Source organism: Thamnophis elegans, chromosome 14 (assembly GCF_009769535.1).
Source record: "Thamnophis elegans isolate rThaEle1 chromosome 14, rThaEle1.pri, whole genome shotgun sequence".
Lineage (NCBI taxonomy): Eukaryota > Metazoa > Chordata > Lepidosauria > Squamata > Colubridae > Thamnophis > Thamnophis elegans.
This window is the reverse complement of record NC_045554.1, coordinates 47,993,927-48,013,126: the sequence shown is the minus strand read 5'-3', so window position 1 is coordinate 48,013,126 and position 19,200 is coordinate 47,993,927. Positions and strand designations below refer to the sequence as shown.

Genomic DNA, 19,200 nt, shown 5'->3' with positions numbered 1-19,200 from the left:
GAGCGGCCCGCGGGCTGGAGGCCAGCGCCTCGCCTGCTGCGGATGATGGGGGATGTAGTCTCCTGGTGGGCGCGGAGCGGCCTCCTCCTGCCGAAAGGCGGGGCTGAGTGGGGCGCGGGGGGGGGCAGGAGCGAGAGGAGCAAAGCCCCGCCCCTGCGCGGCCCCGCCCCCGCCCCCTCCCGCTGGCGGCCCTGCGGGCTGGGCGCCGTGAGGCGACCCGAGCGAGCCCTCCGTCGTCCTGAGGGGCCGCGCCGGAGCCCCTCCAGGCTCCGCGGCCGAGCAGCCGCAGCCTCAGCCGGGAACCCGCGAGAGAAGCGAGGTTACCGTTTGCCTTGCCGAATTCTCGTGGTGTTTGGCCGGGCGGCTGCGATAATGGCGTCCTTCCTCGCGAGAGATCCTCCGGAGTCGGCCGCTGCGCAGGCGCGCTTCGGCTAGCGCGTCCCCTCGCCTTAGAGCCCCGAGAGGGGCGCGCAGGCGCACTCCGCGCTCTTCCCCCGCTTGGGAGACGCTTGGGCCCGTCGACAGCCCAAGCAGGGCGGCCGCGAGACGAGCGGGAGGACTCGGAGTCCCAGAGGGCCTTGCGCGCGCGCGATCCCTCGCTGCCCCGTGCCGCCCTTGGCACACTGGGAGATGTAGTACGCCGGGCAGAACTGCGCTCATTGACCGTTTTGGTAGTGGGGAAAGCCGGCGGGCTGCAGGAAAACTAAGGTTTTTCCTGCAGCTCTTAGTTTGGGTAGGGGTGTCTCCTGTGCCAAGCCAATAAAATGTGCCCCTTTCTCAGATAAACCAATATTTTGCAAACTTGGCATCTTGAAAAGGGATGGACTTCCCGAATTCCTCAGCCAGCTTTTCAACTCAGAAAAGTTAGACTAAAAAAAAGATGTTTACCCATGTTGCTAATCCGGATTTTCTGCAACGATACATGAGCGCATCTAGCAATACAAACAGCCTGTTGAACAACGTGCTTTATAATGTATACAATTACTAAGGAACAGAACAGAACTTGGAGCAAACTTAAATAGGAGAGATGTCACCCTGTTTATTTAACGTACTATATATGCAGAACACGGCATGAGAAGAAACCAACACAGGCGTTTAAATGGCTGGGAGAAATAGCTATTTAGGTGATGATGCCCCATGGATGGCTGGACAGGAGGAAAAAAACTAGAGAATTGGCTGAAAGTGGAAGAAGAGTTTGCAAAAGTCAACCCAAACTCAATGGAAATAATGATATACGCCTAGGCTCCAAAGTTCTGGGTTTCTTGCCCACAAACAAAGAGATACCTGAATATGACAGATTATGAGCAAGCTCAGATGCATCACGTTGACAATAAAAGTCCTTATTGTCAGGACTATAACATCATCAATTTTAATATGTAGCTCTCAGAGCTGGATCTTCAGAAAAATGAAGGAAGAAAAGCTGGAGGCTTGGAATTACACCTTGGAGTAGTTGAAAAATAAACCACCCAATGCTTGATCAAGGTTGCTCAGTGAAAGCACTAAGCCAACATTTGATATTTCCAACCCTTCAACAATCACTGGAGAAGACCTTGATGTTTTGAAAAATCAAAGGCCAACAGAAGATACGACCACCATATCTATGTCACCATCACATGATACAAGGAGCAGCTTACATGAGCTCAAAGAAGTCATCATAGACCAGTGTTTCTCAACCTTGGCAACTTGAAGATGTCTGGACTTCAACTCCCAGAATTCCCCAGCCAGCATTCGCTGGCTGGGGAATTCTGGGAGTTGAAAGTCCAGACATCTTCAAGTTGCCAAGGTTGAGAAACACTGTCATAGACAGTCCTACCAAAATTATATCTTTCAGACCACAGGAATTTCAATAAAAATGAACAGCCGTTCTATTCCTTCATCTCTTTGGGTCCCCTTAAAACAGCAGGGCAGGGCCAGCTAGTTCCTGCCTACGAAATCGACTGAGCCAATGTTTCGAAGCTCACGTTGTCCAGGCTTGGTGTTATCAGTTTAGGGGCTGTTTTAGGCACATTCTACCAACCCAGTCTATAATTTATGGTAAAAATTAACTCTCTGTACATATACAGTTTCCAATAGTAGAGCAAAGGTTGTCTCTCGCAGTTTATAGAAGAGAGATGCTCAAACGAGACGCCTAAAGTTGGGCTTTTGGAGATTCCTGGAGGTGGTGAAGATGGCTTTCTTGAATATTAACATCCCGCTAAAACCTGAGAAATTTTCCTCTTGCCCCTTAGCTTCCTGGGGGAATGGGGGGCTTTGCTGAATGAGAGCTACTTGTAAGTCAACAAATCTGATAATCACTAATGTTAACAATTGTTTTCCCCATCAAGGGTCATCTCTCCCCTTCCCTTCTTTCTAGACTCGGTGTCCTTCAGCCAGCTGTTTGCCTTTCATAAAATGCGTCTGAGAACAGGTCACCAGAACAAATACAGTGGTGTTTTAAAAGAAGATTGTGAAAAAGAGGGAAAAGCATCGCCCATTCGGAGTGTTCGTTGCAATCCTGAAATTCTTCTTACGTGGAAGGAAGGGGGGACTTAAAGGTAGACAGTTCCTCAGGGGCAAAAAAGTAATGTCACAGAACCTACAATCAAGAGAAAAATCTGCAGAGGGACAGGTTGAAATTTAACCTTTTTTTTTTTTTTGGCAATCCATTTGTCCTAACAGGACATTGACACTATATCTGTCGGTTTGAATGGTAAAGGTGCTTTTTTCCTTTGCTACAAATCTCTTTATCAAAACAAAAACAAAAAAACATGAATATATTTCTTGCCAATCTAAAAATAAGAAACTTGACCCATTTGAGCAAAAAGTCGAAAATTGCCTGGGGACAATACCTGACACCCCGAAGATCCTGCAATTTGATCCGCTGCACTCATAAAAACAGGTACGCTTCCTGTAAGTATCCAGCTTTTATTCTCTCTTTTTTTTTTTCAGGAAGATTTTAATTTAAACCACTGGCATTTGTCTGAATGGTATCAGTAGATCTATGTTTCTGGTAGGAGAAAGCACTTTCATGAAATCAGAGCAGTAGCATTTGTTCTCATTGGTTTGCGTCTTTTTGCTATAATGAGATTTTTACATTGTGACTATCACTAATCATTTTTTAAAAACAAGAGTATTTTGGGAGGACTGGAAAGAAAAACAAATGGTTTAAAAAAGAAATATTTCCTTTTTTTGCCTGTTGCACTAGTTTAAAACAATCCCTGTCCAGTTTGGTGGGTGAATTTAACCCAGCCAATATCTTGCAGATTCTAAACCAGTGTTTCTCAACCTTGGCAACTTGAAGATGTCAGGACTTCCACTCCCAGAATTCCCCAGCTGGCTGGGGAATTCTGGGAGTTGAAGTCCAGACATCTTCAAGTTGCCAAGGTTGAGAAACACTGTTCTAAACCAAGTGAAATCTCAGCTCATATGGTGACAAAACATCAAGGGGTGATTGAAAATATTATTTATCTCTAAACCTGGGCAAAAGCATAAGGGATCTATCCCAAACTCAGCCTTCTTTCTTTTCAGTGGGAACAAGTTTGTTTTCCTGCTGCAAACCAGCATTATTTAACAAGTGTCTCAGGGAGGAGATTAAAATAGGTCAGCAATGCCACAACCAATCATGCCTTCGGGCAGAACTGGCCACTTTGGTCTACCTCTGGTCACATTGGCATATTGGTGTATCTACCCGGTTGGAAAGTTTTGTTTTTCCACTCATCGGAAAATCCTTTGGAGCTTTTAGCATATTAACAAAAAGTGTACAACGATTGCAAGGGGCCCATTGGCTTTAGGAACTGGAATTTCCAGTCAGACCAACAAACATTTCCCACCGGGGGAAATCAAGCCGTCTGGTTTTCGAAATAAATACTGGTAGATCAGCTATGGATCACTGGAACAAACAGGATTTCATGAATAACATAGAATAACAGAGTTGGAGGGGACCTTGGAGGTCTTCTAGTCCAACCCCCTGCTCAAGCAGGAGACCCTACACCATTTCAAACAAGGGGCAGTCCAACATCTTCTTAAAAGCCTCCAAGAAGACATAATGTTCAGATATAGTTCTTAGATATAATTTATAAGACAATAATTTTTCAGGTAAAAGCAGTTGTTCTGGACCATTTTAAAAAAAAATCCCATCAAGTACATTTGGCCCGTACTTTTATTTGAAAGCTTCTTTTCAACCAAGCTCAGCTTCTACCCTGTTTCTCCAAAAATAAGACTTCCCTGGATAATAAGCCCAGTTGGGCTTTTGAGCTCATGCGCTAAAATAAGCCCTCCCCGAAAATATTGCAACACAGCAGCAGCCATGAGGTGGCCACGCTCGCCGCCTCCTGTACGTCAAAAATAATAAGACTTTCCCAAAAATAAGGCCCAGCACTTATTTCAGGGGTTAAAAGAAAATAAGACCCTGTCTTAGCCGAGGTGGCGCAGTGGTTAGGGTGCAGTACTGCAGGCCACTTCAGCTGACTGCTAGTTCGGCAGTTCGGCTGTTCAAATCCCACCGGCTCAGGGTTGACTCAGCATTCCATCCTTCCGAGGTGGGTGAAATGAGGACCCGGATTGTTGTTGGGGGCGATATGCTGACTCTGTAAACCGCTTAGAGAGGGCTGAAAGCCCTGTGAAGCGGTATATAAGTCGAACTGCTATTGCTATTGCTAAAACCACCATCACGGAGCTAAGCAGCTCTGGTGCAGAGAGACCCAAGTTTCACAAATCCATTCCTATGTATTCAAAAGACAGAATAGACAGCCGGAGGTACATGGACATGAAACATACTAGCATTTTGTATTTTACTACACGTGGTTTTTTTTTCCACAATTACTGCCAAAACCTTTGAGCATGAATGCAAATCCACAGGAAAGTTTGAGACAGTCCATCTAGTACAGCGGTGTGACTCACGCAAGTAACTGTGGGTGTGTTTTTCTCCCTTTTCTTGGCCTTGTCAAAGGATTCCCAAAAAGATGCCAAGAGTCATTTAAAAATATAAATGAATCCTTTGATTCCTTGCCCTACTGCATTTTCAACCAGATTATTAGAATGAAAAATGGACTCTCCTACTCCATTTCATAAACAATTCGAAGAGATCATCATGCTAGCTGGGGAATTCTGGGAGTTGAAGTCCATCTATCTTAAATCAGGCTGGCTGGGGAAAATCTGGGAATTGTGATCCAGGTTGGGAAAGGCTGTGCTAAGACATCCTAGCCGAGTGTTTCTCAGCCTTGGCAACTTAAAAGATGGGTGGACTTCAACTCCCAGGATTCCCCAGCCAGCCAGGAGTTGAATTCCATCCACCTCCAAGTTGCCAAGGTTGAGAAACATGTTCTGGACAACGGGATGACATGGAAAAAGTCAAATAGGAAATGAGCATAATAGACTCATAGGAAGCAGACCAATCTGCCAGCAGGAACCCCCCTCGTTTATTTGTTATTTGGAGATTATACATTCCATTAAGATTCTCAAGGCTCGGAACCCCCATGGAGAGCTTTCATAACAGGCTAAAACCTGAGGCATAACTTCCCCCAGATGCCCTCTTTATAAAGCAGGCAGAGCCAGCAGTGCCAAACCCCTGGACCTGGGGGGGGGGGGGTGGAACACGTTCCCTTCTCTAAAGTCTAAAAAAAGCATATGTTTGCGTGGTAACATGGCTGCAGAAAGCAAGCACCATCGCAGAGCTGCCTTATTTGCTTTCTATTGTTTGGAGTGAATTGCCATGGAGTTTGCCAGCTCAGCCTCGGAGGAAACAACCCCTTTTGACAACTAGGAGTGGTTTCAATTAACCTTCGCCATGCCCGATTCTCTCTAGCTTTACAGGGTGCTCCAAAGCATTTTTGAATTTGAATTTATTGACATTTGTATGCCGCCCACTCCCTTGGGGCTCTGGGCGGCTTACAGGCAAGACAAAAACACATATAACAATTAAAAATGAGAATACAATGGTTAAAATTTCACACCATGCATACAATTGGAGTGGGGCTGGATACTAATTCTGCCAGGTCTTACCAGCTTTACGGAAGGCCGGAAGAGTGGTGAGGGTCCGGATCTCTACGGGAAGATCGTTCCATAAAGCCTTCCCATTTAAAAAAAAAAAACCTGCCTTAAATTCTTTTTCTTTTTCCCCCTTGTGTATTTCCCCCTTCGAGCCCGAGCATTTACTTGTCTTGGGGTTTCTCTGAAGCTTCAGCGCATTAGTAGTGGGAACCAGCTATGCTCGTCCATCACACTAAGTTGTAAGCCACAGCTGAGCAAACCATGATGGATGCGCTCACACGGTAACCTACATGAGAGTTGAATGGGTTGGCTGGTTCAGATAAGGAGACCTCGAGTAATACCTCGGCTTCCACTCTGTCACTGTAGCTTGGTTTCCGCGTATTGTGCAAGCACCGTTTATTTGCCAAGGATAAAATATGCGCCGCGGGTATTAATGTGCAGCTCTGGGCAGCCTGTAGAGTTCCTTTAAAAGCCCCAAGGACAGGCTGCCTTTTAGAAGTCAGTGCTATAATTCTCAAGGACAATCAGGAAGGAAAACAGAAAAGCGTTATTTTACTACAGTTGTTTGCTGAAGCACTTGGAAGTTGCATGGACATCAACTCCCGGAATTCCCCAGCCAGCTTGATTCTGAATTCTGGGAGTTGAAGTCCACGCATCTTTCAGTGGCTGAGGTTGAGAAAACTCTACTAGATCAAAATAAAACCGTTCCAGTTTGGCTCCATCTGCACAAGACCTTATTGCAGTGTTTCTCAACCTTGGCTACTTGAAGATGTCTGGATTTCAACTCCCAGAATTCCCCAGCCAGTGAATGCTGGCTGGGGAATTCTGGGAGTTGAAATCCAGACATCTTCAAGTAGCCAAGGTTGAGAAACACTGCCTTATTGTGTTCCTATGACAATCTGGAACTCGTCCAGTGGGGAGGGGTGGATGGGGACTAAGAAGTGGCCCTTTTGTGCATGGAACGAGTTTGGAAGCATATCAACAGAGCCAAGCTGCCCTCTTTAGAACCCAAGCTGGGCACAGACCCCTGGCAAGCCTTCCCCTGAGCGGATTGTTCAGCTTATCCACAATCACAAGTGAGATGCCCTTGGAATATAACATTCCCTGAAACCCAGGCAAGCAGCCAGCCCTTCAAATGATGGCGAAGTAAAATGACTTATTGAGAGGGAAGAAATATCAACGCAGGCTCTGCTTTTAAGAGACGGCCATGTTTCAAAGCATATTTCAATAAAATCAGACAGGGGGTGGGAATGGATGCTGTGGCTGTTTTTAAAGGCTCCGTGAACCCTCCTTGCCCAGCCACACAATGGAGAAGGTGGCAAGGAAAGAGAGCACCAAGCAGCAGACTCCCCTGGCCCCTCTCCCCAAAAAGGAGGAATTATATCTCTTAATAATCTTATCTAATATCTCTTAATCTCAAGGTGGCGCAGTGGTTAAATGCAGCACTGCAGGCTACTGCTAGATCAGCAGGTCAGCGGTTCAAATCTCACCGGCTCAGGGTTGACTCAGCCTTCCATCCTTCCGAGGTGGGTAAAATGAGGACCCAGATTGTTGGGGGCAATATGCTGACTCTCTGTAAACCGCTTAGAGAGGCCTGAAAGGCCTATGAAGCGGTATATAAGTCTACTGCTATTGCTATTGCTAATTCACGCAAAGGAGCCGAGAACCATCCAAGGTTACAACCTCTTGAAATTCATCAGCAAGGAAGTTCATAAGCAAGGTTTGAAGTGGCTGGTTTTTAGGGAAAAATCCTGGCCAGAGAAAGCAGACCAGAAGGCAAAGTGTCACACATCAACGTTAAATATACATACATACATACATACATACATACACACACACACACACACACGCACACACACACACACACACACACATACACATATACATACATACATACAGTCCCAAGACAGTCTTGGACAGGGGTTTCCAAACTTGGCACTTTAAGGCTTGTGGATTTCAATTCCCAGAATCCCCCAACCCTGATTCGCGGTTGAAGTCCACGCAGGTCTTCAAGCACGTTGAGAAACGATGGTTTAGCCAGATCAACTTTTCCGAAGTTGCGGGGCGGGGAGGGGGGGCTGAATTAGATTCCAGCCCGACCCCCGTTTCCAGGGCGGTGCCTGGGTGGGATTCATGGGGTGTTTTTTTTAGCCTTGCGGGGAGGGGGGTCTCGCTTCGCCCCTGCAGCCCACCCCTTTAAGAGCCCGGTTTATCGGGTCAACCCACCCTCTCTTTCTGCTTTGGCGGAGACCTTTTCCTGCCGGAGTTCCGTGTCCAGCCGAGGGACGCTTCCCACGACCGCCCGACTCGCTTAACCTGAACTTTAAAAAGTTTTGTGTTAGTATAGAAAAGTCAATAGCCTCTCAATCAGCCGGCTCCCTGGTGGGAGGGGGCTTCCTGCCCACCCCGAAAAGGGGCTGGGTGGCTTCAAGGGGCTTTCCCCCCCCCCCGACCCGAGACCCTCGCAAGCGCCGGACTGCGGGCTCCGCCCCGGGAAGCCTCAATCGGGGCCGGGCAGCGGCGAGGAGGAGGAGGAGGAGGAGCCGGCGGAGGAGGCTGCCCGCCCAGCCGGCCAGAAGCTCCGCGGCGGGGTCGGGGTGGTCCCTGCGGGCGGAGCGACCCGGCGCAGCGCCTCCCGGAACCGGCCGGACGCCCCCATGGCCCGGCTGCTCCTGCCGCTGCTGCTCCGCCGGGCGTCCGCAGCCTTCGCCGGCCGGAGCGGGACGCGGCGCTGCAGCCTCGGTGCCTGCGCTTCCTATCGCCTCCGGGACGGCGGTGAGTGGCCGGCGGAGAGGGACCCTCTTCCCTTCCCCTTCTTCCTTCCTTCCTTCCTTCCTTCCCTCTCCTCCTTCTCTCTTTCTTTCCCTTCCTTCTCTCATCCCTTCCTTCCCTCCCCCTTTTCCTTCCTTCCTTCCCTCTTTTTCTCCCCTCTTTTCCTTCCTTCCTTCCCTCTTTTTCTCCCCTCTTTTCCTTCCTTCCTTTCTTCCTTCCTTCCTTTTCCCTCCCTCCCCTTCCTCTCCTCTGATTCTTCTCTCCTTTCCCTTTTCTTCCTTCTCTCATCCCTTCCTTCCCTCCCCCTTTTCTTCCTTCCTTCCCTCTTTTTCTCCCCTCTTTTCCTTCCTTCCTTTTCCTTCCCTCCCTCCCTACTTCCTCTCCTCTCATTCTTCTCTCCTTTCCCTTTTCTTCCTTCTCTCATCCCTTCCTTCCCTCCCCCTTTTCTTCCTTCCTTCCCTCTTTTTCTCCCCTCTTTTCCTTCCTTCCTTCCTTTTCCTTCCCTCCCTCCCTACTTCCTTTCCTCTAATTCTTCTCTCCTTCTTTCTCTTTTCTTCCTTCCTTCTCTCATCCCTTCCTCCCCCCTTTTTCTTCTTCTTCCCTCCCCTCTTTACCTCCCTCCCTTCCCTTCCTCCTTCCTCCCTCCCTTCCCCCTCCTTCTCTCTAAGCAACTCCAATTTGGGGGATCCAACAAAGTTTCCATCTCCACCATCTCTTACCCTCTTTAATAACACACACACACACACACACACACACACACACACACACGCACACACACATGGTTTTTAGGAAGGCCCTGGGGCGGAAAGGATTAGGTGTGGGAGGGTTGATGATGGTTTCTGTTTTTTGGGGGGGGGGGGTCAGAAGATGGTGGTTTCAAAGGGAAGCACCTCTTTTGACTCACCCACTTTGTCCCAAGGCAGAACTTTTGGGGAGCTGCTGCATCTCATTTCACCAGGAAACCTTTTCACCCCACCAGCCCTTCGGTCCTCCTTCCCTCCCCCCTCTTGCCCCCCCCCCCCGGCTTTTCCCAGATATTTCCCCTTTGCTTCTGCTGAGGGTGGAATTTGGAAAACCAAAGCCAGCCTCCCTTCGCTGCATTTCTCCATCTCCGGGCGGTGTTTATCCTCCTATCTTCCCCATATCCCAGATGCAATCTAGTTGCGCAGGCTTGCCTCCCAACAGAACGGGGCGTTTCTCTGGCACTCGGCCACTCAACAACACGGCAATTCAACCCCTGGAGACATTTTCATGGGGAAGGATGGCTTGGTTCACCGGATCTGGATTTTCGGTGCTGCCTCCATTATTTTGTTAACCAGGGCACTGACTCATTTCAAAACAAGAGAAAGAAACTCATCGGATCAAGCTTGTCACCCAGAGATAATTGGGACGTCAAGGAAGGGAACGGCCCATAACAGAATTTTATCCTGTAGAGGCGCGGTGAATGAGTCAGTGCCCTGCTTAGCAAAATAAAGGAGGCGGCATGGAAAAATTGTGTGGGCATCGGGGCAGCATTTCACCAGGTGCTTCCTTGGGTCTCAAATGCAACACCACCTGAAAACTACATTGAAATTTCCTCCTCAACTTACGGAGCTGTTATTCCTGGAGAATGAAAACGTGAAGGCTTTAAGCTAAAGCTACCTTTATTCACATCCTAGCTGCTAATAGCAATAGCAGTTAGACTTATATACCGCTTCATAGGGCTTCCAGCCCCCTCTAAGCGGTTTACAGAGTCAGCATATCGCCCCCAACAACAATCCGGGTCCTCATTTCACCCACCTCGGAAGGATGGAAGGCTGAGTCAACCTTGAGCCGGTGAGATTTGAACAGCTGAACTGCAGAACTAGCAGTCAGCTGAAGTAGCCTGCAGTGCTGCATTTAACCACTGCGCCACCTCGGCTAAGACTTTGGATGTTTCTTCAATAGCCTATAGTCAGGTTTCTCAAACTTGACAACTTTAAGATGGGTGGACTGCAAGTCCCAGAATTCCCCAGCCAGCTGGCTGGAGAATTCTGGAAGTTGAAGTCCACCCATCTTAAATCATGGTGGCTGGAGAATTCTGGGAGTTGCATCTTAAAGCACACTAGCTAGGGAATTCTGGGAGTTGAAATCCTCCCTTCTTAAGGCATGTTGACAGAGGAATTCTGGGAACTGAAGTTCACCCATCTTAAAATTGCCAAGGTTGCTAACCCCTAATTCACACCTTCTCCTCCCAGTACACCCTCTCTGGCAGAGCCCAATCACCATCCCGGGAGGCAGCCGCCAGTCTCCGATCAATATCCAGTGGCGAGACAGCGTTTACGACCCTCACCTGGAACCCCTGGAAATCCGCTATGACCCGGACACTTGCCTCCACATGTGGAACAACGGATATTCCTTCCTGGTTGAGTTTGAGGACACCGCGGATAAATCAAGTAAGAGCAATTGAACTTAAGGTGTGCGGTGAGTTCACAGAGGCTGAGCATAGAAGCAGTGACTTGAAAAGGAATTCGTGCCAGTTGGCAGAAAGATTTCAAAATCCAAATAGCTCTGAAAAGTGTACTAGACACGGTCACGCTTAGGGGTGTGTAGGTGTATACTATGCACCATCATATATTCTGGGGTCGAGTTACTTGTGCCCCAATTAGCAAAGGGTGTGTCTAATAAAGCAGCTGGGGCTTTCTCTGTACAATTCCCCAGGTTTGTTCTGCCTGCTAAAATCCACTTCCAAATGCAACCTAGCTAACATTTAAAAAAATTAATGATCATTCTCTAAATACAGGGCACTCTTCCAAAACCTCCGGTGCCCTTTGTTTAGTTTTTACCTTGCCTTTTGTGTCCATGAATGCAGTTTCATAACGCTTTTTGTTTGATGAAGGGTGTTTGGCAATCTATATTGCCGAAATGTAAAAGCCGGTTATCGCCTTGACTCAGCTGGCAGATAAGCTTTCTGAAAAAGATACGGGCTCCCTTTTAAGCAATGCCTGTTCTGCTCTTGTGGTCTTGGAAAATATTGTATCCTGTACCTGGCCAAGCTTTACATGGGCCTCGTTTCTCTCTCTCCCTCTCCCTCTCCCTCTCCCTCTCCCTCCCTCCCTCCCCCCCCCCTCTCTCTCTCTCTCTCTCTCTCTCTCTCTCTCTCTCTCTCTCAAGGAAGAAAAAAATGGTCAGCTTTATCAGCTGACTTAAATTATGCCTTCTGTGCTTCTAGAGCTCTTTCCATCAAACAGGAACAGGATTGCTGGGGACAGAAATGAGAGGAACCCCTTAATGCATGGGGTGTCCAAACTTGGGAACTTTAAGACTTGTGCACTTCAACTCCCAGAATTCTCCAGCCAGCATAGTTTACTCTCTTGCAATCCCTTCCTCTGCAATCTCTCCATTTAGACCAGAGGTCTCCAAACTTGGCAACTTTAAGACATGTGGACTTCAACTCCCAGAATCCTCCAGCCAGCATAACTTACTCTCTTGCAATCCCTTCCTCTGCAATCTCTCCACTTAGATCAGAGCTCTCCAAACTTGGCAACTTTAAGACTTCAACTCTCAGAATCGGTTGGCTAGCGGGAGAATTCTGGGAGTTGAAGTCCACACGTCTTAAAGTGGCCAAGGTTGAAAAAAAAATCTGCTTTACCTTTCTTCCTTTGTGGTTTTTTGTTGTTTTTCAGAATCATAAATGCTTCTGTTCACTCTTCTTTCTCCTTTACTTTTAGTGCCGTCTCCTTCTTTTAGTTTTGGGGGGCTCTCTCTCTCTCTCTCTCTCTCTTTCTTTCTTTCTTTCTCCTTGCTTCTGCCCCTCAAGGAAACTAAAATTAGAGAAGAGGAAAAGTGGATTAAAGCTAAAGTTGAGAAGGAAAGACAGTGCAGGAAGGTAAGTCAATGGGCATAGAAATAGGATACCGGGCAAAACGCCCACAGATTTGTAGCCAGGGTGAATTGGCAGTGGGCATGGGATGGCAGCAGAGCCAGGGGACAAATATCCAAATCTGTGGTGATGTGTGTTGCTGGTATTCTTGACATCTGGTGGGACTGGTAGAAGAAAGTGTAGAATAGAAGGACGTCTGGTTGTCAGACAGAAGGTTTTCCAAAATACTAAGGCGAAGTTTCACCCCCAAACGATGGAAATCTTGCAGGTTGCCAAGGGCTTAAGCTATCAAAAAAAACCACACCGTGGGATGACCCCCCCCCTCCCCACCTTAATTAGATGCTTGGAATCTGCTACTTCTGGTATTTGACCCTTCAGGAATGTGGCTCGAGGGCTGCGTTTCAAGTTTTTTCCTGGTTCTGGGTCACATATCGGAAGGTAAACAGCTGCATTTGGCTTCTGAAATTCTGCGCAGCCGTTGGTGTCCACGAGAGGGCGGCTGTGCTCAGCCTTTCCCGTCGTTCTCGGAAAATCTCAAAATGGGGGAAAAAAACAGGAAACGGAGAAAGGCCGTTTGGCTTCTGCCAGCTGTTGAGAAATCGTATTCGGCTTTCAAGGACTCGGGATTTTCTTTTCTATTTCCCCGAGATATCAACCCATCTGACGGACGCCGCTGCAGTTGGAATGGATAAACATGGATTTGTGGGTCTAAATTTAACCCTTCCAGCTTTGCTCTCTTCTCCTTGGAGAAAATGTTAGTCTTAATTTGGCTTCTTTGCTCAAAACATCCCTTGTTGACGGCTGAGGATGGATCTGCTCCCAATTTCCCTGCCAAAGCCAGGAATGTATTACGAAACTGTTGCTAGGATTGGCATCTAATGTGAATTGTGGCGCTTTGTTGAGATTTTTCCTGGGCAAAGAGATCAGAATGCGCACCTTACATCGACAGGCTGTGTTGTTAAAAACAAATGCCCAGGATTTGGCATGCACTGAATTGGACAATGACACTCTGGACATCTGCAGGCCTGGCTTTCTTAGAAGCTCACTTGAATGCTGGGCTCTGAGAATCTTTCTGGCTTTTATGGGGGACCAATATTGCTCAGGTGGCCAGAAATATTTCTTTAAAGACCATGGATGAATGAGGACTCTATCTTTAGCAATGGAGATGTAAGCATCTTGGTGCTTCCTCTGTCAACCAGTCCAGAGATGCTTATTCACCAAAGCAGGGTAGCAATAGCAATAGCAATAGCAGTTAGACTTATATACCGCTTCATAGGGCTTTCAGCCCTCTCTAAGCGGTTTACAGAGTCAGCATATTGGGGTTTCAGCCCCTTTTCCCCAGGCAACCGTTCCTGCCTGTCTCCATCAAGGTCCCCTTCCTGACTCCTTACAGGTGGGCACCCAGTGAGGGGATTTTGTATGCCCCCCCCCCCACATTATCAAAATTAGGCACTACGGCATCCGCTCCTGTTGCAGTGCTAAACCTCAAAACGTTGATATAAGCTCCAAATTGCCTTTTTAATGCTTTGAAGCTATTACCAAGCGGCCCAGAATCCAGGCTCCCCTTGGGAATGACCCAGATCTCTCCTCTACACGCCCCCCACCCCACTGAAGGCGTGCCTTTTCTCCCCGACAGTCATAACGGGAGGCCCCCTGGAGAACTACTACCGGCTGAAGCAGTTCCATTTCCACTGGGGAGCCGTCAACGAATGGGGCTCCGAGCACACCGTGAACTGCAAAGTGTTCCCAGCTGAGGTAAGAGGGGGACCCAGCGGAGGTCCCCAGTCTGGATGCTTGCAAGGCGAATGAGATGATGGGCTCTTCCCTCCATCGTCCCCCAACGGTGGTCGAGAGAGATGTTTTAATTTCTGGGGAAGCGGCATCTCATTCTGCGCCCATGTGGGTCCTACCACTCCCAATGTCTTCTCGGCTTGCAACTGCGCGTAGCCTTGGGCCATGGTTCTCTGGAGCTGCCCAGAGCATCGTCTTCCAAGATGGCCCCCCTTCCCTCTTTGAAAAGACTTATGGGTCCACTTGTTCCTTCCAGCTGCATTTGGTTCACTGGAATTGCTGCAAATTTGGAAGCTTCGAAGAAGCCCTAATGGACGAAAACGGTTTGGCTGTCATCGGGGTGTTTTTGAAGGTAGGACGGTCGGTGTGGAAATGGCAATTTTCCTATTATTCCTCCCAATCTGTTGTTGTTTTCTCTTAACACAGTAAGCATCATTTAAGTCGCGGTGTTTGTTTTGATTTCTTTGTGGGTTTGCGTGGATGTGTGTGTGCGTGTGTTTATACTGCACTAACAGCGTCAGAATATAATCGGGTGACCTGGCCAACTTTATTCAGGGTGGGGATACAGGAAGGGAGGGGTCAATAGAGACCAAACAGACCTGTAGGAAGGAAGGGGGAGGGGAAGACCACCTTTGGCCATAACTCCTTCGTGCAGCAGATAAAGAAACTTCTCTGCAGAGCGCCAAGGACTTTGTTTATTTTGAGATTTTTTTTTCTTGGGGGGGGGTGTCTTTTAGAGAAGCCATTAGTGGGGAAATGGGTGGGATCCGGAGATCAGAAACCCTGTTGTCCTAAAGTTTATCAAGCGGTAAAGATGTTGTTGGTACAAAACCTTTAGATCTGAATCCAAAAACTTTATCTTTGCTTTGACAGCTGGGAGCCTACCATAATGGCCTGCAGAAATTAGTAGATGCCTTGCCGTCCATTAAATACAAGGTAAAATGGAAGCTCACCTCTTTCCTACTTGCCTGGAATGCCCTGAAGCAGAACGTTGCCTTTTAATCCTTGTTCCCTGAGCGTGGAAGAAACAAGAGTTTGGCACAAAGATGGGTGGGCACGCAAGGGGATTTTCATAACCTATGGGTCAACTCTGAAGCTGGCACCTTTTTGGAGGCTTCAGTGCTGCCACAGTGGTGCTGTAGGATAGGGAGGGGGGGGGAATAGAGATGGCTGGGATTTTGTAGCCAAAACAAAATAGTTTCCCCTGAGAACCAAGGACATTCCCACAGGTGGCTGAAAAGAGGAGTGAAGTTTCCAAGCACCTTGATTGGACCATGTGACTGATTGTTTGGAAAAGGGGGAAACACTTTTAATTAGGTGAAAATTGCAAGAAGCTTTAGAGTTGGGTTTTCCCCAGTTTGTGCCAAGGTGATCTATCCAATAAGCTTGTTCTTTGAGGAACCTGCTTGCCTTGGAGTTCTGTTTGCTATGGGTGTCTTGCCTGGAGCCCCGACGTTGTGTTTCAAAAACCCAAGAAAGGTATTTGCAAACAGGGATCACAGGTGTCTCTCCTTCTCTTTCTTTCTCTTCCTCCCCCCTCTTCTCCTTTTTCTCTCCCCTCTACCCACCTTCCCTTACCTCGTTCTTCTTCCCTTACCTCTTGTTGGCGGGATTTCTTAGGATTCTCTGGTTGAACTGGAAGAGTTTGATCCTTCCTGCTTGTTGCCTTCATGCCCGGATTATTGGACGTACTCGGGATCTCTGACCACCCCTCCACTTTCAGAGTCGGTCACCTGGATCATCAAGAAGAAACCCATCGAGGTGGACGAAGATCAGGTCTGTCAAAGGGGAACCAGATTTGAGAAAGGGGAAGGAACCATGCCATCCGAAACAATGCTTAGCAATAACATACGGACAGGCTTCACGTTTCCCCCTTCAGCCGTGGTTTGTGTCCACTATAATTAATGGAACAAAGACTAGTGGTTTGATCTGGGTCTAAGGGCAAGTCATAAAGCGTGGTTGGTTTGGTACACCAGGCCAAACTAATGTCATGATGGCTTCATTCAGGATTCTCTTGTGAAAGAGATGCAAAGTAGCCAGGTTGAAGCCGAGGAGGTGCCGAGGTGGCGCAGTGGTTTAATGCAGTACTGCAGGCCACTTCAGCTGACTGCTATCTGCAGTTCGGCGGTTCTAATCTCACCGGCTCAAGGTTGACTCAGCCTTCTGCCCTTCCGAGGTGGGTAAAATGAGGACCCGGATTGTTGTTGGGGGCGATATGCTGACTCTGTAAACCGCTTAGAGTGAGCTGAAAGCCCTATGAAGCGGTATATAAGTCTAACTGCTATTGCTATTGCTACTTCTGCTGACTGTCGGCTGCCTGCAATTTGGCAGTTCGAATCTCACCAGGTTCCAGATTGACTCAGCCTTCCATCCTTCCGAGGTGGGTGAAATGAGGACCCGGACTGTGGGGGAAATTTGCTGACTCAATTTGCTAAAAATCTGTAAACCGCTTAGAGAGGGCTGAAAGCCCTATGAAGCAGTATATAAGTCTAATTAATAAATAAATAATAAATAAATGGAAGAGGAGCTGGAAGTTGATCCAAAGGCGTGGCAGAACAAGTTCCTGCGGAGTCAGTTTTCCCACTCTAACCATTGTCCTTGTTGCAACACACGTGAAGGTCCTTCTGTGTGTACAAATGAAGAATAGAGGATTGAGCTGGCTTGAGATCAGCAGGATGGAGAGAGAGAGAAAGTTGGATGTCCATCATAGTGGCTGGTGGTGACAGCTACTCTGGCATATCTAGATTGTTGTCGGATAACTTAAATATTGACCTGGATCTTATTTATTTATTTATTTATTAGACTTATATACCGCTTCATAGGGCTTTCAGCCCTCTCTAAGCGGTTTACAAATTTTTTTTAGCAAATTGAGTCAGCAAGTTGCCCCCCACATTCTGGGTCCTCATTTCACCCACCTCGGAAGGATGGAAGGCTGAGTCGACCTTGAGCCGGTGAGATTTGAACCGCCGCACTGCAGATCACAGTCAGCTAAAGTGGCCTGCAGTATACTGCACCCTAACCACTGTGCCACCTCGGCTTGAGTTGGGAGTAGTTGAATCCAGAGTAGAATTCATGGGCATGGTAAGAATGCAAAAAGATTAGGAGTCCCATTGCGTCTCCCAGATTCTATAGCAGTTAGACTTATATACCGCTTCATAGGGATTTCAGCCCTCTCTAAGCGGTTTACAGAGTCAGCATATTGCCCCCAACAACAATCCGGGTTCTCATTTCACCCACCTCGGAAGGGTGGAAGGCTGAGTCAACCCTGAGCCGGTGAGATTTGAACAGCCGAACTGCAGAACTGCAGTCAGCTGAAGTAGCCTGCAGTGCTGCATTTAACCACTGCGCCACCTGGTCTCTATGCTGCAAATGCTTTTGTTGCATTTGAAGGCTCCCGTTGGCGAATCTTGGCTGAGAAGAAGTCCTCTCCAGGAGGTCTTCAGAGGACCCACGAGAGTCCCATCTCCTTGCTCTCCCCTCCCCCTGACTGCTATTTCTCCTCCCCAGCTGGAGGTCTTCCGGATGCTGCTCTTTAGTCCGGCTGGAGAAGATGAGCAAAGGATGGTGGATAATTTCCGTCCCCTGCAACCCATCATGGATCGAACTGTCCGCTCCTCCTTTCCAAAGCGCTTCTGGCAGGACCTGGAAAAGCCGCTGGAGGACCAGATGTTCCACGCCCGTGAGCAAGGACCCTTTCAGGACACTCTGCACCTTTAAGAGGCTAAACCAGTGTTTCTCAACCTTGGCGACTTTAAGTCCTGTGGACTCCACAGGACTTTAAGTCGCCAAGGTTGAGAAACACTGGGCTAAACATTATTATCTGCGCCTGAAAAGTAGTTTAGCCTCAAGCTAAGATCGGTGGCTACAAAGAGGCTGTGAGATTTATGGTCCTTCCCTCTTCCGAAAGAACGGCTCTGGCAGCGTGAGAACCACTTGGATTCTTCCCCCAACAACAGATCAAAAGCACCAGTTAGGACTCCAAGCCCCACCTCTGCTGTCCAGGTGTTTTCTCCATCAGCAGATGCTGCATTGCAAGAGCTGGACAGTTGGGTAAGGCCTCTCGGAGGACCTCTGAGGGACCAGGACTGTTCACGGAGAGAGGAAATTTATACAATTTGACAAGAGCAGGAGTTTCCGCTTTGACTCAGATGCCAGGATTAGAACAATCTGAATTGCCGATTGTTCTGGGGAATTATAGTATTAACGCACCTGAGGGCCGTTCTGTGGCAGAAACCTTGGCCAGATGACCCTCTTCTACCTCCAACGGGTGGCCCAACTTTATAGCAGTTCCTCTCCTCCCCCCTCTGTACATACAAGAGGCTGGGAGTTATTTGGGATCTAGGAAACGAGAGGAAAACCTTTTCTGTTTAAATCAGCAGGTTTGAATGGATGTCGGGCTAGGAAACAACCAGGCGCACTTAGAAGGAAATACCCAACATAGGCACGATTTACATTACACGGAAACACGATAGGATCCATCCCCTATCCTAAATATGTGCCCTTGCTGATGCATAAAACCTGCCAGGTTGTAAATATGAATATACGCAACAGTAAAAATATTGGGCTTTCTGTCGTGATGGTCTCTTGTGACGAGCCGATTGACAGATGATGGAAGCAGTTGGCTTCCTCCCATATTTGGGCATACCAGGGGTTGTGACACTAAATACATACCTACTTCCCTGGCTCAGCTGATAAAGGAGGAGAACCTTGTGGCTTAGTGGTTAACATATCTGCCTAATATGTAATACAGCCCAGGTTCGAATCCCAGTAAGGGTATGGCTAGCTGATGAGAGCTAAATAGCTTGAAATAGATCTATACTAGTCTCCCT

General features: G+C 48.0%; 2 protein-coding genes across 4 annotated transcripts in view; one reads left to right on the top strand and one right to left on the bottom strand.

Annotated features, from left to right (window-relative positions):
• Window positions 1-466, bottom strand: part of BANP (BTG3 associated nuclear protein) — a 105,918-nt gene extending 105,452 nt beyond the window's left edge. The window contains exon 1 of one of the 2 annotated variants that reach the window (XM_032230793.1): window positions 325-466. The gene's annotated coding sequence lies outside the window, so the exon portion shown is untranslated. The remainder of the gene's footprint in view (window positions 1-324) is intronic. The other variant, XM_032230794.1, reaches the window with a different exon arrangement.
• A 1,607-nt stretch (window positions 467-2,073) lies between these two features.
• CA5A (carbonic anhydrase 5A) lies at window positions 2,074-18,897 on the top strand. 2 transcript variants are annotated; one of them, XM_032230721.1, is made up of 8 exons: window positions 2,074-2,270; window positions 2,354-2,889; window positions 10,956-11,153; window positions 14,217-14,335; window positions 14,628-14,723; window positions 15,245-15,307; window positions 15,992-16,147; window positions 17,879-18,897. In XM_032230721.1, exons 2-8 carry the CDS (start codon window positions 2,748-2,750, stop codon window positions 18,086-18,088), a joined length of 984 nt encoding a protein of 327 aa, XP_032086612.1. In that variant the 5' UTR covers window positions 2,074-2,270; window positions 2,354-2,747; the 3' UTR covers window positions 18,089-18,897. The 2 variants fall into 2 exon arrangements, with proteins under 2 accessions (XP_032086612.1, XP_032086613.1); XM_032230722.1 differs by lacking the exons at window positions 2,074-2,270; window positions 2,354-2,889 and adding an exon at window positions 8,417-8,742.
• Window positions 18,898-19,200: the final 303 nt, after the last annotated feature.